Source organism: Talpa europaea, assembly GCF_964194135.1.
Source record: "Talpa europaea genome assembly, chromosome: 9".
Lineage (NCBI taxonomy): Eukaryota > Metazoa > Chordata > Mammalia > Eulipotyphla > Talpidae > Talpa > Talpa europaea.
Window position 1 is genome coordinate 109,481,018 of NC_140076.1, and position 24,170 is coordinate 109,505,187.

Below are 24,170 nucleotides of genomic sequence, written 5' to 3' on the forward strand. Positions count from 1 at the left end.
CTCTTATGTATGCTGTATGCACATACATACACAAACACACATGTATAGGATAGGGTTGTTGGAAAAGTCAAGGCATATTTTCTCTGTTTTTCAAGCAAAAATGCATCATGACTTCTGACAACCATGTGTGTGTGTGTGTGTGTGTGTGTGTGTTGGTAAATGCTGTATCACTTGTCCTTCTGCTTTGTGCTATTCATATTTTGGACCTAAGTAGGAGTCTATTTGTGTTAAATTTCATCTGCTAGATTTGCCATGTGGTTTGTACCCTGTTGTTATCTTTTTGGACCTGTTACTTAGCAATATTGAATGCCCTGCCCAAACTTGGTTCATTGTGATTTTTATAAGCATGCCATCTATGTCTAAATTTAAATAATTGATTAAAAAGTTAATCAGGGCGAGAATGAAGACAACTGTGAAATGACTGCTGGCGCCAAAGAGCTTGCCTCTGAATTCCAATACTGCCACTTCATAGCTTTGTTATTTTGGGTAAATTACTTAAACCTCTCTGTGCCTTAGTTCCTGCATCTATAAAATGGAAATAATGGTATTCATTTCAAAGGGTTGTGATGAAAATTAAATGAGTAATATAGGCGAAGTGCTTAGATTTGGCACATAGTGAGTGAGCAGTCATCTGAGTTAATACTACTGTTATTATTTTATAAACCATCATAGATAATCACAGCCCTGTTGTTGCTAGACCTCAAAGAGTGTTTAAGGTTGTGTAATTAGGCCAAAAAAGGGAACATGTTTTGGAAATGTACAAAATAAAACCATAGCCAGATAAGTGTTTGCTTGTGGTTTTTCTAAACTAAAAGTTTTCTTAGGTACTAATAGAGGGGTATGTAAAATTGAGGGTCTAATTCTTCCCTTCTCTGCATGTAGGTATGGCATCACAGCTGCAGGTGTTTTCCCCCCCATCAGTGTCGTCGAGTGCCTTCTGCAGTGCAAAGAAACTGAAAATAGAGCCCTCTGGCTGGGATGTTTCAGGACAGAGCAGCAACGACAAATACTATACTCACAGCAAAACCCTTCCAGCCACACAAGGACAAGCCAACTCCTCTCACCAGGTAGCAAATTTCAACCTCCCTGCTTACGACCAGGGCCTCCTCCTCCCGGCTCCTGCAGTGGAGCATATTGTTGTAACAGCCGCTGACAGCTCTGCCAGTGCGGCTACATCCACCTTCCAAAGCAGCCAGACCCTGACTCACAGAAGCAACGTTTCTTTGCTTGAGCCATATCAAAAATGTGGATTGAAAAGAAAAAGTGAGGAAGTCGACAGCAACGGTAGCGTGCAGATCATAGAAGAACATCCCCCTCTCATGCTGCAAAACAGGACTGTGGTGGGTGCTGCTGCCACGACCACCACTGTGACCACCAAGAGTAGCAGTTCCAGCGGGGAAGGGGATTACCAGCTGGTCCAGCATGAGATCCTTTGCTCTATGACCAACAGCTATGAAGTCTTGGAGTTCCTAGGCCGGGGGACGTTTGGGCAAGTGGCTAAGTGCTGGAAGCGGAGCACCAAGGAGATCGTGGCCATTAAAATCCTGAAGAACCACCCCTCTTATGCCAGGCAAGGGCAGATCGAAGTGAGCATCCTCTCCCGCCTCAGCAGTGAAAATGCTGACGAGTATAATTTTGTCCGTTCTTACGAGTGCTTTCAGCACAAGAATCACACCTGCCTTGTGTTTGAGATGCTGGAGCAGAACTTATATGACTTTCTGAAACAGAACAAATTTAGCCCACTGCCACTCAAGTATATCAGACCCATCTTGCAGCAGGTGGCCACAGCCCTGATGAAGCTTAAGAGCCTTGGTCTGATCCACGCCGACCTTAAGCCTGAAAACATAATGCTGGTTGACCCAGTGCGCCAGCCCTACCGAGTGAAGGTCATTGACTTTGGTTCTGCCAGTCACGTTTCCAAGGCTGTGTGCTCAACCTACTTACAGTCACGTTACTACAGGCAAGTGATGGATGCTGAAAAGCATCTCTTAGACTAGAGAACTGTTCTTATATTTAACATGCACTCTGTAGAGCTACATGTAACAATTCATTTATTTACAGATTTCAAGCTAGAAATCAGATGATGTATTGTAAGTTCCTTCCATGTGTGTGGCATTTCTAGATGTACCATTGCCTTGTTTCAGAATTTTCTTTAACACTAAAAAAATTAATTCACTCTGATTCTGAAGGTTATTAAGCTCTGGAAAAAAATCAGTTCGCTCTGATGCTAGTTGAATCGGACTAGCATCTGGTTCTTTCTTTAGTCCTATTATATGTAATTGCCCCATTTTAAAGATATGTTCTTATTTGTGATGCATTTGGGTATATGTCTCCTCCCCACAACCTCCCCCACCCCATTCTGTTCATATCTTGGCAGGTAAGTTGCCTTGGAAATAACCGCAGGTTTAACTCTAGTAATATTTTATTCTTTTACATTTTCTTTCTTGTGTAGTAGTGAAAATTAGATTAGATGATTGCCAAGGTCTCTTCCTGTTTCAGCATTTTCCATAGTATTTTCAGCCTAATTGTTATGAACTTGTTTGGCTATCCTTGAATGGCCTTGATTCAGGTACCTTACACTTTAGTGATTTATTTTTTTCAGATAGTTGCTTCTAACATGGCTAACTTTTTAGTATCTTCAAATTACCGGGCCAGTACTTAAATGGTGGTATATACAGGTTTTTTTGTCTATTTATTTTAAAGAATTTGATATTTAATTTTAATGGCCATGCATGAAATCCAAATCTTAAACTTATCAGGAAATGAAAAAATAAATGGACCAAAAAAAGATAACCCACAAAATATGTCTATCAGGAGGTATGTTCACTATGCCCAAAGCTGATAATAAATTTTGAAAAAATAGAAGTTGTGAACTAAAATTTCTATATTTTAGAAATTCTATATTTTTTCTTGTAAGGATATTTTGAAAAGGACTCAGAAAATACACTATTTGTGTGTTTCTTTTTTTCTAATTGTGGTAAATTTTACTTAACACTGTAATTATCCCATTTAATATTGGTAAATACACTCACAATTTTCTGTAACTATCACCTCTTATTTCCAAAAATTTTTCACTACCAAAACAGAAACTCTGTGAGCCTTAAGCAATAGTTCTTCCTTCCCCCACCCCGATAATCTCTATTTGACTTCCTTTCTTTATGAATTTGCCGGTTTTAGATATTGCATGTAAATCAGACAATACAAAATTTATCCCTTTGTGTTATATTTATTTCACTTAGCATGTTTTCAAGGTAAATCCATGCTGTGTCATGTTCCAGAACTTCATTCCTTTTTTATAGCTGAATACTATTCCATTATATATAGAGGCCACATTTTGTTCATCCATTTATCTGTTGGTGGACAGTTGGGTTGTTTCCATACTTTTGGCCATTGTGCATAATGCTGGGATGAACACTTAAGCACAAAGTGTTTAAGTCCTTGTTCTCAAATTTTGTATATATATTTAGAAGTAGAGTTGCTAGTTCGTATAGTAATTTCTTGCTAAGTAGCTTTATGGAATCACCAGTTTGCTTTCCACAGTGGTTTCACCATTTTGCATCCCCACCTACCCTCCCCCAGCAGTACACTGGGGCTTCAGTGTCTCCATGCCCAGCCAACACTTTTTCTTTTCTTCTTCCTCCTCCTCCTCCTCCTCCTCTTCTCGCCATCCGTGTGTGTGTGAAATGGTATCTCATTGTGGTTTGAGATTTGCATTCCCCTAATTATTGTTGTCATTGAACATCTTTTCATGTGCTTGTTGGCCATCTGTATATCCTGCTTTTGGAGCAATGTCTATTAAAGTCCTTTGTCCACTTTTTATTTGGATTATTATTTTGTTGTTGTTGCTCAGTTTCGGGAGTTCTTTATATATTCTGGGTATTAATCACTTACCAAGATATTTACAAATACATCCTCCCGTATTGTGAGGTTGTCTTTTTACTCTGTTGATAGTGGTTATTTATACACAAGTTTTTAAGTTGGATAAAATCTAGTTCGTTCATTGTTTTCTTTTGTTATTTGTACATTTTTTTCTTTGCTATTTGTATTTAGGTATAACCAAGAAATCATTGCAAAACCAAGGTTATTTATGAAACTTTTCCTTTATGTCTTCTTTCTAGAATAGTTTTAGCTCTTACATTTAGACTTCAATCCATTTTAAGTTAATTTTAGAGTATGGCATAAATTTAGGGTGTAATTTCATTCTTTTGCTGGTGGATATTTAGTTTTTCCACACCATTTGCTGAGAAAACTTTCCATTCCATTGAATAAACTTGGCACCCTTACTTAAATACTTTGACCATGTATGATTTATTTCTGGGCTATTTTCTTGGTCTATATGTCTATTTGCCAGTACCACCATGTTTTGATTACTTGTAGCTTTGTAGGAAGCTTTGAAATCAAAGCTTTGAAATCTCTAGCTTTGTTGTCTTTCAAGTTTATTTTTGCTATTTGGAATCCCTCGAGATTCCATATGAATTTTTAGGATTAGTTTCTCTATTTCTACCAAAAAAAAACAACAACAAAATCTAATGGTTTATGATAAGGCAGAGCCCTGAATCTTTAAATTACTTTGGATAGTACTGTTATCTTACTAACATTAATTCTTCCAGTCCACCCTCACTTATTTTCATATCTTTTCTTTTTATAGTTTTATAAAACAATGACATTTCTGCAGTGAGATGGAATAAAGAAATGCCTAGAGCTTTTGGTTTCTGGTTTCATGCTGCCCCAGGCAACTTGGCTAATTTTGAGAATCTCACCTCCATTTATTTATTCGTGACTGGAGAGATTTAAGTTCCAATTACTTTTTCTTCTAATGCACTTCATCGAGCAGTCCTACTGTCACCCACACTTGCACACACACAGCACATTCTACAGGTGCACTGAAGAGTTCAGTTCTGCGTCCCACTGGGGGAGGTCAGAGGGAGATTATAGCCTAGAGTTGATCACCTCTTGTTTTCTAGATCTTTTCTTGCCTGCAGATGTCCTTTAACTGTTTGTCTGCCCTATCAAAGAAAAAGTGCATTCTTTTGTGGTAGAAGCAATTTTAAAATTGAAAAAAGCAGAACAATTGAGATGAAATTATTTCATGAAATTATCTTTGGAGGATTTTTAAAGGGTAAAGGATATCATAAGTACAAATAGTTCTGGCTGCTTAGTTTATGCTAGTGTATTTCATTTGAATAATTTTCAAGGTAGGTTGCTGCTCTTTACCCCTTTCTTATGATTTTAATTTAATTTAAGCTGTCATTTGAGTAATTTGCTTTTATTTTGTTGAAAAGATTTTCAAATTTTGGTACCCACTGGTAATTACTCTTCAATAAAGCTTCCTAAAAATTCATTGCATTTAGATGTTGACTATAGGAGTGATTTTATTTATTTATTTATTTACACATATTTAATTTCTTATATTATCTTGAGACTTAGAATAAGTAACTTTCTTTTAACCTCTGTTTTGATCCTATACCCTGGAGCCCCACTGCAGAATGTCTCTGGTTTATAGTTGCCTGTTGATTTTGATTTTTACTTTGTTATAATTACTTTTTTCCCCCTGATCCCTTGTTTGGATCCTCTATATTTCTTAAAGGAGTCATTTTAAATGGAGTTAAGTTTATTCCTTAAAACAGAAGTTCTGAGTGTAATACTGTGCATAATGAGGTTCAATATCTAGGGCTTGACTACTCTTATTATTTAATATCAGTGTTCTGTTTTATTACCGTATTATTGATAGTGAGCACATGGAATAGCAGCTTAGCAATTCCTTTTTTATCACAAGTTTTATCCATACTGGTTTTCTTGATGTTGCTTTGTTGCCTGATGGGAGTTCATTGAATTCTCCCTCTTGCCTTTCAGAAAACCTCTGTGAAATCTAACTGGTCAGTGATTCATTCTGACTGCAAAGCCAACCTTCCTTTTGCCCTCCTTTTAGTTTATATTGTTTCATCTTGCTAACATAAATATAAGTTGACATAAATTTTTGCCACCCCGCTGTTTCATTGACCACAAGCATGGCTACATGACTCAGTCAGTGGAAATAACATATTTTATTCCTTGGCTAACTGTATGTGTGAATGTAGACTAATTGCAAGGGAAGTTGCTGTCTTGGGGGCTCTTGTTTTGGTGGGGAAAAGTTTATCATATAAAAAAAGCATGCTTAAAGTTTACCATGCTAAAAGAGATTCAGTGCTTTTCCATTCTAACAAACTTGCTGGCCTTTATTTAAAGCTGAGATCACTTTATTTTCTATGGAAGGGCAAGGTCTAGAGAAGGAAAACATATTTTCAGCTTATCCTAGACATACAATCCAATTTTGTCTGGTTTACAGTTTCACCTAAGCCGCAGATGCAGGAAGTTACACTTTCTATAACAGCTCTGATCTGGTAAATGTGTTTGATGCCTTTGAGATGGGCAGGAAGAACATGAAAATGGCCCAAGAATGATATGCATTATTAAGCGACTCTACTCTCGGCTTGCGCTGGGTTCCAGTGACATAAGCTTTATGGCTTTGGTGGAAATTTTCAGTTTGAAGATATTTGAACTTAGAAAATCAAAAGACAAGGATTTTTTTCTTCTTCTACCTGATGTAGTAATTAGAGCGTGTTTAGTGTTTGTTCTCTTAGGATGGGCATGTTGTCTTCAGAAAGAAGCCCTAAGTGCAGTTAATGTCATTTTCCTGCCAAAGTGAATGTTGCCCTTTGTTCCCTCTTTCCCATGCTTTAGTCAGTAATCTTTTCTTACCGCCCAGTTGTTGGAATGCCCGAGCCAGAAAGGGGCCTGGAAGAATAGTGGTCTGGGTTTTTGTTATTATATAGGTCGATGTGATACAGGACAGGGTGAGGGATACCCCAGGACACCCAAACTTGCCTACTCTGAATAGGTTCTGCCATCTGCCGCGTAAAGCCAGACATACTCTTAGCGTGTAAGACCTTCAATGGAAAGGAACTTTCCTACAGCTGGTGTGCATTGCAGAGACGAGAAAGAGAAAGAATGTAGTTTCCAAGTCGGGCACACAGGTTCTGCTCCCTGTGCCTGCTCCAAGTCGTCTTGATCCCCTTCCCTTCTCCCAGGCTCCTCTCGCTTCTGCTCCCGCCCAGCTCCACCCATCCTTAGGGTAGGGCGGGAAACCTGGAACCTCCTCTTTCCCTGGGGATTACCCTGTTACAGATGGAGTAGAACCAGAATTTCAGTGTCCAGAGTTTATACTGAGGGATTGAGAAATAATAGAGGCCAAGGGGAAAGATGACATCATAATGAAAATATTTCCAAGAATTACAATATGAATTCAAAGTTTAAAGCATTCACTCTTTAGAGATGAACTTGCTCTAAATAATTCCATTTTATTCAGTTAAAAGAGAAAATGAATGTAGTGTTTTTCCTTCCTAGAGTTTAAGTAAATCTAATATTTCTCAGCTTTACTGATAATGAAATACCCTATATAGACTGCAGCCTTGTTTTTATTTTTCACTCTTTTCAATTTTTTTTTTTTCTATTGATACTTGCCTTTTGGTATGGTAGATTTGGTAGTTAACTATTTTGTGTGAATTTTCGTGGAAATCCTTAGCTGCTTTTGTTGCTCCAGAAGCAGATTGAGATCAAATGGAAAAACTGATTCCAGCCAATTTTAAGGGTTATTTTGTTTAATGGGGCTTGGGGCCTGAAATTAGTATTTTTTTTAATTTCCATGAGACTTTAAACTTCAGAAGTGTAGCACTAGTGGTCACATTGTTGCTACATTTTTAAAGACATCATTATTGAGTGGCCAGGCCCCTCTCTGTGACAGGCCTTTTGGACTTTAAAGTGTCTTCCAGGTCTAGTGGGAGTAACAGAATCAATTTGCCACCCTTCAGTTGATGTTTAGGAATCTCTAAGCCCAGTTTTTATTTTGGCACAAAGCCATTTGCGTTGTCCCTGTCAGCTGTATTTGGCACTGTGATGAACTTGGAAATTAATGATTATGTTCATTGGAAATAAAAAATTTGTACCTTTTCAATTTGAGAAAAACGTTTATGTTTCCTGGTACTCTTACCCTCTAGTTTATTAATGCTATGAAACTTGGGCTGCCTTAAAACATGCCAAGTTAATGGAACTCTGACATTCCATCAGTAATATGGGACTCCAGCCACCTGCAACAGAAATACCACTTTTTTTTTTTTAAACAGGAAAACAAATTCACTTTTACTGGCTTTTCAATAAGTTTAAATCTATGAAGGGTATAGTAGCATCATGCAGATTATCTCCTATGCCTTTAGCAGGAAGTTGCTTCAAGCTTTGGTTACGAACCCCGCCACTGTTCCCCTGGGAAACCTTGGAAAGGTTTTATTCGATTTGCCACCAGCAGTCACTCTGCTGTTCTTTGCTTTGTACACATAAGCAATCTCTTGCCTAGATAGAATTCAGTTTCTTCTTGTGGATAAACACTTTCAATTTTAAGAAGCTCTGTGCATTCCCTCTGGTTGGAGAGACCATGGTAGTAGCCAGTAAAAATGACCTTGAACGACAGCCTCCCAGCCATATTTTAGAAGTCTCGTTTCCGGCAGGCCTCCACAGGCCTGATCACGAAGAGAGAAAGGAGAGGCTCTGACATCATTAATACCACTCTTAGAGGTTCTTTATTTGCCTGATGTCAGCTCACATCAGTTAGTAGAAAAAGTTTCATCAGGTCTGGACCGTCTGCTTTCTCTGTACAAGGGTCAGGAAAGCTTCTATGCCCTGTGGAGTCCTTTAATTCCTACGTCCTGTTTTCTAAGGGCTGGCTGCTCTTCCTAGATACTTACTTGGGGAGGATATTTTTATTTAAGGAAATTTCTTTATATCCTCCCTGCTCAATCTTTGTCTCTCTCACCCCCACCTCCCAACACACAAAAAAGCAATAATAAGTACACTTTCCTTGAAAGTCAGGGTTTGGGAAACCTAGTCACTCCATGAGTGGTCTGTTAGGTGGTTCCTCATGGAGACAACAGCCTTTCCATTTAGTTCTCTTTTTTTAAATTAATTAATTAATTTATACAAGCACTGGGTACAGTCAGAAGCGCGGGAGGGTGAGAGAATTCACCAGAGACAGAGCGGGGAGCAGAACAGGCCGACTGACGAAATACGCTGTTGAGGGAGAAGTGGGCGTGGCAGGAGAGGTCTGTCGCACCATGTGGGACCCTCGCTGGCCGGCCAGGAGTTGAACCGGTGCTGCAGAGGCTGCAGGCAGCTTCACAGCCCATCGCTCAACCCTGCACCACCAGGGAGGCCCTCCATTTAGTTCTTGTTAAATGAGAGACCTGGATCTGGGCTGTCTTCACAGATTTACATTCTATGGCTTGTAGTAGAGAAAGGAAATCTTTCTGTGAAGATAATCAAGTGTTTAACAACTTGGACCTTGAATCTAAACTGCCTGGGCTCCATCATTTACTAATTGTGCAGCCTTGGGCAAGTTAACCCCTCAGTTCCCAATTTCTTTATCTGTAAAATGGAAATGATACTTTATTACACAGAATGTCAGATCATGGATTATAAGAGGCAACACTGTGTACCAATGAGAAAGTAGAAGTTCTGCCATTAAACTAAAATATACCGTTATTGGCAAGAATCTTCTTAATTTCAGGGATGTAAAATGTGGGGTGGAAATATGCATCTTAAAGTTGAGGACTTAATATTTAGAAACAATGCCTGCTTTCCTAGGATTGTTATGAGGATTAAGTGACTCCACATTTACAGGGAGAACAGATCATGGCACACAGTATGTACTATGTGTTACCTATTATAGTTATATTTGTATTAGTGTTACTATTATTAAACCCCTTTTTGGATCCATTTACCTCTTAATTTTAGTGACTATTTTAAAAAAATGCCATCTATAGCTCCATGCCAAATTGATGTATATGGATGGAGATGTTCTTAACCTTTATTTATTTAGATACAATATAATATACCCAATTCCAGTACAACACAGCCTAGCTTCGAGTTCTCTTTCTGCCAGTCATTAACTATTTAATTTTGGGCAAATTACTTAGTATCTTTTTGCCTCAGTTTCCTTCTCTATAAACAGTGATAATAATTTTGCTTTGAATGTGTTTATATATATATATATATATATATATATATATATATATAGCTCTAAGTTTATGTATTTTCTTAGTCTTCTCCTTAAGGTTGGCTCAGTTAGGTTCCTCACTTGAAGCCTTAATAGAAAAGATTATTTCTTTTTCTTTCCTTTGTTTCTTGTTTTTATTGCGGTAACATTAGTTTACAACACTGTGTACGTTTTAGATGCTCTTCCCTCAGCAAGGGTATGTATCACCCCATGCCCACCACCACCAAGTGGCTAACCCCCAGCCGCCCCCGGGCACTCAGCTCCTCTTCCTGTTCCCTCCCTTGTCCTTTCCCTCTGAGCGCTTCCCTTCTGTTGTCAGAGTGTAAGGGATTGATTTTATTTTTGTTTTGTTTCTGATTGTCTTTTCCCCCAGTTATATTTCACAAATGAGCAAAGTCATGAGGTATTTGTCTTTCTCCTTTTGACTTACTTCACAAGGCCCATACGTATTGTTTCAGATGGCAAGATGCCATTTTTTATGATTAAGTGGTATGGAAATGATTATTTTAGAAAGCACACTAAGAATGTAAAGCTTTAAAACAATGATAATATAATAATAAATTACTGTATATCTAACACTCACATAGTGCTTACTATGTGCCAGGTACTGGTCAAGAGCTTTAATATTTAAGCATAATTATTATTACTATTATTCAAACCTTGTAACAACCCTTATCTCCATTTTATGAATGAGGAACCTGAGGCACAGAGAGGTAAGTAATTGCCTACAGCTATTAAATAATGAAACTAGGATTTGAACCTAAAAGTTGGCTATAGAGTCTCTGCTGTCAAGCGCTGTGTCTCTTCAGAAGGCATTTCTATCGCAAAGGGGCATTTATTGACCAAGCGATTCAATTGGTTTTTCCATAATTAAAAATATGCTTAGAATAAAAGGAATAAATCTATGATCCCTTATCCATGATTTCAAAATTTGGGAAGTTCTCAAAACTAAAATCTTTCTGCCTTTGGTCTAACTTATTTATTTGCAGGACCTGAACTGAGTCAATGCAAGATTATTTAAAATCTTTATTTAGTTGGCCTACTGTGAATGTTCATGAATTTTGTTTCAGAAATATGAATTTGATTATGGGGTGCTTCTTTAAATGTCCACTGTGATCATTATGCAATTTGTAGTTTATGTATGTTAGTACCTTTTTGAAATGCAAAACCTTCTGAATTCTAGTACATATCTGGCCCTGCGAATTTTGGGAGATTTGGATGATGGGCTTTATACCAAAGATAATGCTTTTAGTCTCATTAAATTGATGTACCTTTAGCCTACAGTAAAATAAGACTTAGTTAACATAATTATTTTCCCCAGATAATGTTTGTTTGTTTGTTTGCTTAGAGCCCCTGAAATAATTCTTGGATTACCATTTTGTGAAGCTATTGATATGTGGTCGTTGGGTTGTGTGATAGCTGAGCTGTTCCTGGGATGGCCTCTTTATCCTGGTGCTTCTGAATATGATCAGGTAAGAGTATTTATTTAGATCGAAATAGAAAGCAAGTAGTTACTACTGAAGTAAATCTGAGAGGAAGATGAAGTGTAGCAGGAAAGAATAGTCTAATTAGAAAGAATTTTTAAAGAATAGAATTTTCTTTACTGCTTCTTAGTCTAAAGTTGCATTTGCAATTTTAAATTTAAAAAGAAATTTGCTTTTATATTATTTTAGATGATACTTTTCTAGAGCTGTAATAATTATTAGATGGTTAATTTGGATTAATGAATATGTCTTGTAAATTAAGAAATGAAAGTAGGTAGCAGACCTCTCTCCTGTCTTGCCCACTGCTTCCCTTAGTGGTGTGTTTCAACAAGTCTCTCTTTTCTGTTCTCTTAAAAAAAAAAAAAGAAAGAGAGAAAGAAATGAAATTAAAGGCAGGATGAGGAACTGGAATTTTAAAAATGAAATTTCACTTAGAGCTCATATTTCCTTTTATAGATGACACACTGAAGTCAGCACCCTCTGTATACTGAAACACATTGGACCTCAGAAGCTGTCACATTTGTTGGGGCTCTGTCTCAGATGTAAAATAGAACTTAGGAGGGAAATCATATGAGTTGCAAAGTATTCTGATAAATGACCTATGTTTCGAAACAGTCTTCAGAAGATATGCTACAGTTTCCTAAGGAGATGGTCCTGAGCGAAAGTTTCACCATGGAGATAAATTATGAATTCTCATTTCTTATTCTTAAAAAAAAAAAAAAAAAAAGAAAAAGCTCTAACCCTTATGTAATAAGCTTGGAGTATAGAGACATTTTTCATTCCACCAGCGTCTCCTCAGCACACTATGTTTGGCACATAGTAGGTAAATGAGGTGTTTGTTTATTTATTTATTTAAAGAAATTATTAAAAGGGAAAAGGAACACAACTCTTTCCCTGTTTGACTTAGAATTTTTCACTACTCGATCCATTTTAAGGTAGATACAACCTTTGCCAACTTCCGAAATTTTGACTCTCAACATATCTCGGAATGAAACATAAAAAATGAGTTGTTCATGTGTAACTAACCAGTTACATTGTGCTTCAGAATATTTAGAGTTTTACCTTGCTAGAAATAAGTCAGTGTCCTTATTTTACACCAGAAAGTATGAGGGAGATTAAATGGCTGAACCAAGTCATTGGTTCTTCTTTTGGGATTTTAGACCCTTTTGAGAATTTGATGAAGCTGTGTATCTTTTCAGGAAAATACACATACTATGTTTTGTGTATAAATGAAGTGGATACATGGACCCCTGATTAAGATACCTTGCTCATAGCAATTACAGTCTCCAACATGGCATTCCAGGCCAACTGTTTTGTGACACCTCTTCAACCTTACTAATGAGATTGGTATCATAAATTTTCTTAGGAACTGGAACCAAATAAAATTAGGTTTAAAAGCTAAGGTACAAGTGAGGCATTTCTTGCAAAGAAATGATTGGTAGTTTTAAGAATCTTTTGTGTGGGGCCTCCCCGGTGGCACAGCGGTTGAGCGCTGGGTTGCGAAGCTGCCCGCAGCCTCTGCGGCGCCGGTTCAATCCCCGGGTGCTCCCCGGCCGCTCCCCACCAGAGGAGGGTCCCACATGGCGCGCAGACCTCTCCTGCAGCCCGCTGCTCCCCTCTGCAGTGTACATCGGTCCTTCTGCCTGTTCTGCTCCCCGCTCTGGCTCTGGTGAATTCTCTCACCCTCCCGCGCTTCTGACTGTACCCAGTGCATGTATAAACAAACAAATAAATAAATAAAACATGCCTCTATAAAAAAAAAAAATAAGAATCTTTTGTGTGATGCAGAGATGTGAAACTGTGGGTAGTAGGAGTAAAACATTTTTCCCATGCTGAATAAATAGGATGCTGCTGTTGTAGAGCAGGATTCAGGGTAGTTTTTCTTGGTGCAGCTGCTGTTACATAAAAAGATTCCTATGGCAGAATCCTTGTTTTCATAGCTGAGCCTTAAGAAAACTTTATTGAGATATAATTTACATACCGCAGAATTTAGTTATTAAATATACAATTCAGTAGTGTTCAGTGTGGTCACAGAGTTGTGAACCATCACCAAATCAGTCTAAGAACATTTTTATCACTTCAAAAAGTAACTCAGTAAGAATCCCATTTCTCCCCAACCTCTACCCCACCCTCAGCAACCACTGGCTACTTCCTCTATAGATTTGCCTCTTTTGATACAACGTATTCATCAAGTACAATATGTGGTCTTTTTGTGATAGTCTTGTTTTACTTAGCAATTTCTTTTATCCATGCTATAGCATGTATCAGACCTTCATTGCATTTTTTTTAAAGATTTGTATTATTTATTTATGCATACAACAACTGGGGTGTAGGCCAGAGGTATGGGGGTGAGAGGATTCACTAGAGACAGAGTGGGGAGCAGAATAGGTGGATTTACTAAAATACACTGCTGAGGGAAACAGCGGGTGAGACAGGAGAGGTCTGCTACGCCATGTGGGTTAGTTCAGTTTAATCCCCCTGGCTGGGGATTAAACTCAGTCAGGGTGACTGGCGATAGCTTGATAGCTCTGAACCCCTGAGCCATCAGGGAGGCCCTAGAACTTCATTACTCTTTATGGATTAATAATAATCTCGTGTGTGTGTGTGTGTGTGTGTGTGTGTATGTGCGTGCCACCTTTCTTTAAACTTTAAGATTTTAATATATCATTCCAGTAATCAAAACAATATGCTAAGCAGATATATAGATCAATAGAACAGATGGGAAAAGTCCAGAAATAGACCCGACACATATATGTCAGGTATTTTTCAATAAAGATGCTGAGGTAATTCAGTGGAAAAACAGTTAATTCAAAAAAATTGTGCTTGAATGACAATCTGTGTATAAGGAGAAGGAAATTTATCCATTTGTGGGGGACACATGGGTTATTTTCACTTTTTCGCTCTTGTTTATGACTGTTTTGCTGACTTTGGTGTACAAGTGGTTAAGTCCCTGTTTTCAGTTGTTTTGTGTTTACAGATAGAAGTATAATTGTCTAGTCATATTGTAATTCTGTGTTTAACTTTTTGAGGAACTACCAAATTGATTTCCATAGTGCGTAGACCATTTTACATTCCCACCAATGCACAGGAATTCCAATTTCTCTAAATGCTTAACAGCACTGTTTATTTTTTTTCCTCTCTCTTTCAAGTAATAGCCATCTTTATGATGTGAAGTGCGATCTCATTGTGGTTTTGATTTGCATTTCCCTAATGATCAGTGGTGTTGAGCATCTTTCACGTGCTTACTAGAGAGCTATCTTCTTTGAGAAGCCCATTGTTCATGTTTGATTTGTTTTTTTCTTTTTTTTTTTTTTTGGTTGAGTTGTAGTTCTTTATATAGTCTGGGTATCAATCATAATATGGTTATCACGTATTATGTAATTATGTAAATAAGTTCTACCATTACAAGGGATTGCTTTTCACTTTGTTGATAGTGTTATTTATACAAGAGTTTTTAATTTAGATGAAGTCTAGTTTGTTTTTTCCTTTGTTGTTTGTACTTTTGGGATCATATCCAAGAAATCATTGCCAAAGCAATGTCATGAAACTTCACCCCAGTGTTTTCTAAGAGTTTTATAGTTTTAACTCTTTCTTTTAGGTTTTTGAGCTATTTGAAGTTAATTTTTGATGTGGTTCAAGAGTCCAGTTTTACTCTTTTGCATATAGGTATTCAGTTTTCCATCACTGCTTGCTAAAAGATTTCTTTCTCCATTGATTTGTTGTTGGTCAGATATGAGAAATATAATGGTTTATTTATGGACTGTTTAAATTCTGTTCCATAGATCTTTAACCTATATTCCTATGACTGTACCACACAATTATGATTACATGGAGCTTCATAATCAGTTTCGAAATCAGGAGGTGTTAAGTTTTCTAACTTTGTTCTTATTCAAGATTATTTTGGCTATTTGGGGCCTCTTGAGATTTCTTTTTTTTTTTTTAATAACTTTTCCAGAAGAACGCTTACTTTTATTTTTTTTGTTTAAAGATTTATTTATTTATACAAGCACTGGGTACAGTCAGAAGCGCGGGAGGGTGAGAGAATTCACCAGAGTCAGAGCGGAGAGCAGAGCAGGCAGACTGATGAAGTACACTGCCTAGGGGAGCAGCAGGCAGCAGGAGAGGTCTACACGCCATGTGGGACCCTCACCTAGCAGCCAGGGATCGAACCGGCGCTGCAGAGGCTGCAGGCAGCTTTGCATCCCAGCGCTCAACAGCTGCTTCACTGAGGAGGCCGCTCTTGAGATTCTATATGAACTTGAGGGTAGATTTTTCTACTTCTACAGAGAACGTCATTTTAAAAATAAGGATTGTATTGAATCCATAGATCACTTTAGGAAGTACTGCCATCTTAACAATATTATCTTCTGATCCATAACATTTATTAGGTTTTCTTTAGCAGTATATTGTAATTTTCAGAGTACAGGTTTATACTTCCTTTGTTAAATTTATTTCTAAGTATTTTATTATTTTTGAGGCTCTGGTAAATGGTGTTATTTTTGTTAATTTCATTGCTAGTGTGTAAAAATACAATGAGCTGTCACGGATCTGGTATTCTGCAACTTTATTGGACTTTTTCTAAGTTTCCTAATACAACTGTATTCTGATTTTTTTTTTTTTTTGGTTATGATTTTCTAAATATGAGATTATGTTGTGTGCAAATAAAGGTCAGTTTACAACTTCCTTTTCGATCTGGATTCTTTGTTTCCCCTTTACCTAATTGCTTTCCATTGAATCACTAGTACAGTGTTGAGTGGAAATAGCAAGAGTGGACATCCTTGTCTTTTTCTTGATTTTAGGGGAAAACATTCCATTTTTCACTATTAAGTATAATATTAGTTTTGGCTTTTTTCTAGGTTTTTTTTTTTTAAGATTTATTTATTTATGCATACAAGAACTGGGGTACAGGCCAGAGGTGGGGGGTGGGGCTGGGTGAGAAGATTCACCAGAGACAGAGTGGGGAACAGAACAGGCAGATTGACTGAGATTCACTGCTGAGGAGAGCAGCGGGCGAGTCTGGAGAGGTCTGCCCCGCCATGTGGGTATCTCCCTGGCTGGCCAGGAATCAAACTGGCACTGCAGAGGCTGCAGACAGCTTTACAGCACTGTTGCTTTATTTACAGCCCTGTTGCTTTATTTACAGCCCTGTTGCTTTATTTTAAACTTATGCAAAAAGCAATATCAAGATGATAGCTTCCTGTTCTACCATTATAATGAATCTATTTCATTCTATAATATTAAATATTTTTAGTGTTTTAATTTAGTAAATATATCACTGTAGAAAAATTAGAAAAGATGCCAAGAGACAAAAATTTCCACCTCCAGTAGTAGCTTACCCCTCAGAGGTAACCTGGTGTGTGTATGTGTGTGTATGTGTGTAATGTGTTAGATTTTATCATGTTTGTTGAGTAAGTACTTTGCATTCATGGAGGCTATATAGTTCAGTGATAGGAAACAGACTTTAAGTAAGTAATCATACAAATATTTATATAATAACAATTGAGATAAATTCTATGAAGGAAAAATGCCATTTGATATGTGCATATGCACATGCGTATCTCTTGATCATTTATATCCTAATTCCTTTTGTTTAGACTCATTTTTTCCCATGCTACCACCCTAGTCCAGCCTGTCTTTATCACTTACCAAGGCTACTAGACAGTCTCCTTTTATCTACTCTGACCTCCCTGCAGGTTTTTTTTTTCTGGAGTGATTTTTTTCAAAATACAGATTTCCTCAAGCCACTTCCCTGCTTTTTAGTGGCTTCCCATCACTTTTAGAATAAAGAGTTAAATCCTTCATATGGTACTCTTTCCTTCTCTAGGTTGATATTTATTTGTTCTTGCTTTTCATGTTCTAGCCCCATTGGTGTCATTTCAGCAGTGGTTAAAAATATGCTTCCTTCCAGCACAGGCTCTTGCACGTTCTATTCCCATAGTTTGGAATACTTCTCCAGTACCCCTTCATTTCATTTATTAGCTCAAGTATCACTTCAAGGAGATTTTCTGCACCAGTCTTTAGTCTATGTCAGGTTCCTTTGTTGTGTATTTTTATAGAAACCTATTTATTCCCTTCAGAATGCCAATTCAGTTTGAATTGTATATTCAGTGTCTGTTTTCCTCACCAAACTGCAAGGTCTATGAGAGCAAGAACCATGTCTGTTTTTAAAATCACCACTGCCTGACTAAATAAATATTTAGTGAATGAACATGTGTTTGTGGTCTGATAGAAATTTAGGGATATAAGGACCTTATGGGCTGTATCATATCTAATACACCATCGATTGAAAAATGCACCATTTTTCTGTACCTCTAAGAAAGAATGCTGCCAGTTAAATCATGGCAGCTTTCAATTTTAAAGAATTACTTGATTTCAAAGGTGTTAAAGTGAGAAAATGTTCTTAGAATCAGTGAAATATAGTAATTAAAAAATAATTGAGATATTTAATTTGTAATCTGCTTTTTCTACTTAGCGTATTGTGAAATATTTTTACATGTCAATAAATATACTTCTACCCTGTCATTTTAACTGTCTGCATAGTACTAAAATTGATTCATGGCAGCAGGTCTGATTTGGTCTGTAGGCCATAGTTTGGTGACCTTTGGTTTGTATTCTTAAAAAATTGTTAAGGACCCAAAGAACTGTGTATATAGCAATGTCTGTTCATATATACTACATTAGAAATAAAACTGAAGATTTTGGGGAGGAGAGTTGGAAAGTAAGATTTATTTCCTTATTTACAAGTTTCTAATTTCATTTTAAGCATAGCCATTCAATTTAGGGAGGGGGTAGTGAAAAAATTTGCTTCTCATAACTCTGTTAATTGTGGGGAGAGATGCATTGGCTCTTCTGTTGTTTTCATGGGTGAGGAGAACTGGAACAAGCCTTGGTGTGAACAGTAAAACCAGGAAAATACGTACGCAAGCACGTTTCCTTACTCATCAGAGCAGTGACATATTCACACATCACCTCCGGAAATCTGTATACCCATGAGAATAGAATGAAATGTCAAATAACTTTAGTATTATTATGAAAATAGATTTTACTTCATAGACTCTTGAAACTGTCTTGGAGACCTCTGGGGACCCAGACCATACTTTGTGAACTTCTAACCTAATTCATAGTAGATGGTCAATAAATGTTGAATGAATGAACACAGTAGGTACTGTGGAGGGAAAGAAAAGCTAAATTCAATACTTAATTTTATGGTATTAGAGGTAAGCTCTGTGGCAGTTTAGAGATGGGGCAATTGACAGGAGTTAGAATAGGCAAGGAAGAAAGGTTTATGGAAAATTTTTTTAATCTTTTTAATTGATTATCAAAAACAAAGTAAATCTTGGTAATATGTGAAACAGTATTTACTAGAAACTATTCTGTCTAGAGAAACAGTATTTACTAGAAACTATTCTGTCTAGAACCTTCCTGAAGTTTTCTGAATTTTGTATCAGAAGTCTACAAAGAGCAAAAGAAGTTTCACACAAATTTTTCAAATTGAATTTTCCTTATAAATAACTGACATAGTAACAAAGAAGTCACTGAATAAATATTTGGGGATTAACTATGAGTGGGTTAGCATATGTATATATTTACAGGTTAATTTCAGTTGTATTGATCAAAGAGTTAATTCTTTGCAGTAGCATTTTTGCGTAGATCTAATAATACCTTAAAAGTTTTTAATAATTTCGCTCTTTAAATCAATGTTTTGATGGTTTTGATGTTTCAGATTCGTTACATTTCACAAACACAAGGCCTGCCAGCTGAATATCTTCTCAGTGCTGGGACAAAAACAACCAGGTTTTTCAACAGAGATCCTAATTTGGGTTATCCGCTGTGGCGACTGAAGGTCTGTCTCCCCTGTGATGCTACCCATCCCTATACTCTTCACTCCTAACTTTGAATTCAAAATTTAGTTATTAAATTCTGGAATTAGAGGAGGGAAAAGTAGGGAAGGGAGGTGTATATTTGCGGGAGTAAATCCTTTGAAAAATTATTTCATTGTACCCATTTTGGCCTTACCCTTAGTTAAACAAAACATTAAATGTCAGTCATTTGACTGAGATTATTTTATGTTTTAATCAGCATCCTAGAAAGGGTATAGAGAGTAATGTGCACTGTAGTTAAAGTGTTAGGAAGAACCAAATGATTTAGCAATGACTACCTTGTAGAGAATTCTTAATAATTATGACAAGACAATGTAATTTTCTAACTGCCCACATAAAAGGCTTTATATATTTTCTTGAATCAAATATTTACCTTTTACTTCCGAGCCAACTCTTTTAACTTGAGAATCTGAGTTATTTGACTAACCCTGTCACTCTGCCTCTGAGCCGGTTGAATAGTCAGCACTGGAAATATCATTTCATTTGAAAGTGACTTTGAGAGAAAATTGGCAGGGTCCCTTCTTACATGACATTCTTCAGGATCTATGAGACATCACTTTTTGCATGTTTATTTAAAGCTGTTGAAGGGATGGCCAGACAGCAGCAAGTGACATCTCTCCACCAGATTTTCTGGTTGTAAATTACTTACACTTTGCCATCTCTGGTTGGCAAGGTGACAACACTGGTTTCTTTGTATTCTGGCTTTAATTTAGAACAAAATGTGAAAAGAGCATACAGTGAAATTTTAAAAATGTATATTTTATAGACACCTGAAGAACATGAACTGGAGACTGGAATCAAATCAAAAGAAGCTCGGAAGTACATTTTTAATTGTTTAGATGACATGGCTCAGGTGAGTATAGAAAGCTTCAGAAATCCACAGATTTATCGGTTTCTTTAATAAGAGACACCTTCTGTTGGTTCTATTAAAGATAGATTCAATTTGTTTTTGCCTGATATGTGTTTTCATTTTTTTTACAGAAAATGCATTAATAATCAGTCATTGATTTAAATCTTAGAGAAGGATACTTGTAGAATATTTCTCCCTTTTAACTGGTCTTATATGTTAGCATTTTGAAATATTGTTTATGAAGGTTTCTTTATCTATTTTCTCTACTAAATAAATATTTCATAAGTGCTAGCATTTGGGCGTTTATGTTCAAAACTGGTTTAAACACTTTACATTTATGTCATTTAATCTTTTCAACAACGGAAACTTAAAATTACATAATAGTAGTCACTTTTGCTTAACTTGCTTGATTCAAATTTTAAATGAAAAGAATTTATTTAGCTTTATTTTTTTAAAAAAAAAACCTCTACCAATTTGCAGATTTTAATTAATGTAAGGGCTTACCTGTGAAAATGATTATCCTGTATTAGAATTGTCTCAGATTTTTCTCTTGAGCACTATGTGTATATGTGTCTATATATATATGTGTAAGTATAGGTAGATAGGTAAGTAGGTAGGTAGATAGATAGGTAATTTGGAGAGAAGTCAGATACTTAGTGCCAGCATTAGAGGTTAAGGATGAAGTATAATATTTCTAAAATTTCCTTCACAGGTGAATATGTCTACAGACTTAGAGGGAACAGACATGTTGGCAGAGAAGGCGGATCGAAGGGAATACATTGACCTATTAAAAAAAATGCTAACTATTGATGCAGATAAAAGAATCACTCCTCTGAAAACTCTTAATCATCAATTTGTGACAATGACTCACCTTCTGGACTTTCCGCATAGCAATCAGTGAGTACTGTGGTCTCTGGGGCTCTTTTGCCATGATGTGGTTCTCTGTTGAGTCACCAGCCTGTAGTTAAATGAAACTGTCATGTGAGCAGCAGCGTTGGTGCTTGTATATTTGGCTGGTACTTTCCTTTGTCATTGAAAAATCATGAGATTAAAAATTAAATGTGTATTTTTCCTCTTTATGGTTATAAAAACTCTTGATTCATTTTACTCAGAGTACTCAGAGGAAAATGGAACATTGGTCTCTAGTAATCTTGTGTTATTTGCTGTCTGTTTAATTCTCAGCATGCATTTCAGTGAACTTTTAATCTCTTTTTTTCCAGTGTTAAGTCTTGTTTCCAGAACATGGAGATCTGCAAGCGCAGGGTGCACATGTATGATACAGTGAGTCAGATCAAGAGTCCCTTCACTACCCATGTTGCCCCAAATACAAGCACAAATCTAACCATGAGCTTCAGCAACCAACTCAATACAGTGCACAATCAGGTATTTAGTAAATGATTTTGGAATCTTAAACTTATTGGGATAGAAACTAGGAAGAATGCATGTTGAGCTAAAGAAACCAGGCTTTGCTTTGGTGGTCTTGTTGCTTCATAAGAATTTTCCACTTGACAGAGTGATGGAAGACAGGCTAGAGTGATAATGCCTATCAGCCACACACTGACAAAGATTAAATACAAAGGCCTAATCCGTGCCCTCACAGTCTTAACATAGTAAAATAAATGGAACAGACTGTTGTACTAGTTACTGGTTAGTCAAATTTACCTTTTTTACTTTAATTTTTTAAAGATTTATTTATTTATACAAGAACCGGGTACATGCCATATGTGCAGAAGGGTGAGAGGATTCACCAGAGACAGAGTGGGGAACAGAACAGGCAGACTACCGAAACACACTGCTGAGGGGAGCAGCAAGCGAGATAGAAGAGGTCTGCCGCGCCATGTGGGATTCTCCCCTGCCAGCCGGGATCAAACCCGCACTGCAGAGACTGCAGACAGCTTCACAGTGTGGCGTTCAACCGCCCATGCCACCAGGGAGGCCCAAATTTGCCTTTTTTAGCATTAGTTGTTTATCTAGTTATGGTACTACCCAATGCATTATAGAAGTTCAATTAATATTTTCTTCTTTATGAAAACATGGCATATATACACAATGGAATATTACCCACAATCAAAAATGATAAATTCATGCCATTCACACCAATATGGATGGAGCTGGAAGAGATATATGCTTACTGAAATAAGCCAGAAGGAAAAAGAAAAATATTGAATGGTTTCACTTATAGGTGAAATATATAAAATAGGTGAATGATGTAAAATATATATAAATTAAAAAAAATGTTTTCTCTTCTTTGAACTACCTGATGTCAGTTTTCTTGCCTATTGAGAATTTGTACCAATGTCAAGATATAAGCATGTATTTCTCAATATGCAAGATATATGTACTCTCTCACACGCGCGCACACACACACACGCGCGCGCACAGACACACACACACACACACACACACACACACACACTTTAGCCAAATATCTCTCTGTTAATATGTCTTGAAGGGTGTTTCCAATTAATTTTCTTCTGTGTTGTACATTGGGTTCCCAGAATCTTACTCATCTTATAACTTGAAGTTTCTACACCCATTCTCCTCCTCACCTCCATCCCCAACCAACAGTACTCTATGAGTTTGCTTGGTATTTCCAGTAACTTACCTTAAAAGTTGTTTTGCATTTGTTTGCTAAACAGATATAGTTTGATTTAAGTAGTTTTCTGAAGATGTAATCTTTTTATTTTCTTAGCAAGCTCTGCTTTTTAAATGAAAGAATATGTGAGATTTGGTAGGATCTCACACCCAGTAATTTTGCTCAAGAGATGTAGAGGTTTAGATAGCATCAAGCAGTACAGGACTACTTTTCATTTTTTCATAGACAGTTAACATGACATTTTTAAATGTTTTTAAGTTTTTCTGGATAGGTTACGTGAAACACTGCTATAATCTTCACTTTATGCCACTATTCAACTGTCATCTTTTTGTTTTTAGGCCAGTGTTCTAGCTTCCAGTTCTACCGCAGCAGCTGCTACTCTTTCTCTGGCTAATTCAGACGTCTCACTGCTTAACTACCAGTCAGCTTTGTACCCATCATCTGCAGCACCAGTTCCTGGAGTGGCCCAGCAGAGTGTTTCCTTACAGCCTGGAACCACCCAGATTTGCACTCAGACAGATCCATTCCAACAAACATTTATAGTGTGCCCACCTGCTTTTCAAAGTAAGTGGGGAAACTCCTGTGTCATATAGTACTTATTAGATACCTAGTTGTTTAGTTTTGATCTTTGACATTTAAACACTGGCTCTCATTATGAAGATAACTGAAGTTAAATTTTTATTTTATAAAATTTTAAAATTATAACTTTTTATGAATTACAAAATATTTTATAATTATTTAAAATTTTTAATAATTAAAATTTTTAAAACTTATTAAAATTTGTACTTTACATTGACTGTCTAATTATGATGCTATCTCTAATTCAGGTAATGTTTTATTAACTCAATTGCCTGATAGCAGTTTTCTTACTGAGACCTCAGACCAATCTCATATTTTCTCTAAGATTATTTATCTTATTTCCTATATCATTCCATTGTAAAATAAAATCAGCATTCCAAATGAAAGTTAAATTTTATTTTAAAATATAGGAATCATGTTAAGAATGTGGAAATCCCTTATGTTACTCTTAAGTTAAGCTCTTAAGAAATAAAGATAATTTTTTATTGAACTGAAAAATTCTCCAAGCTGAGGTACTTACATGGGGAAGGCATTAAGATTATCTGCTTCAGCTTATGAATCACTTTGTTCCTGCAAACAACTCTCTACAGAGGAACAGAATGGCTGAAGGAGGAGGCTCTTACCCCTTGTGTTGCAATAAGATTTTAATTTTCACATTCCCATCCATCCTCATTTTCTCCTTCTGTAATCCAGTCTATCT

The 24,170-nt window shown here is 36.7% G+C and overlaps 1 protein-coding gene across 4 annotated transcripts in view; it reads left to right on the forward strand.

Annotated features, from left to right (window-relative positions):
* Nucleotides 1-687: 687 nt before the first annotated feature.
* The window catches only part of HIPK1 (homeodomain interacting protein kinase 1), a gene marked incomplete at its 3' end in the record, with an annotated part of 36,562 nt that continues 13,079 nt past the window's right edge, over nt 688-24,170 (forward strand). For 3 of the 4 annotated variants that reach the window (XM_084243097.1, XM_084243098.1, XM_084243100.1), the window contains exons 1-7: nt 688-1,960; nt 11,430-11,553; nt 19,289-19,408; nt 20,212-20,298; nt 21,008-21,192; nt 21,516-21,678; nt 23,230-23,455. In XM_084243097.1, coding sequence (XP_084099223.1) covers nt 885-1,960; nt 11,430-11,553; nt 19,289-19,408; nt 20,212-20,298; nt 21,008-21,192; nt 21,516-21,678; nt 23,230-23,455 — 1,981 coding nt within the window. In that variant the 5' untranslated portion in view covers nt 688-884. The remainder of the gene's footprint in view (nt 1,961-11,429; nt 11,554-19,288; nt 19,409-20,211; nt 20,299-21,007; nt 21,193-21,515; nt 21,679-23,229; nt 23,456-24,170) is intronic. The other variant, XM_084243099.1, reaches the window with a different exon arrangement.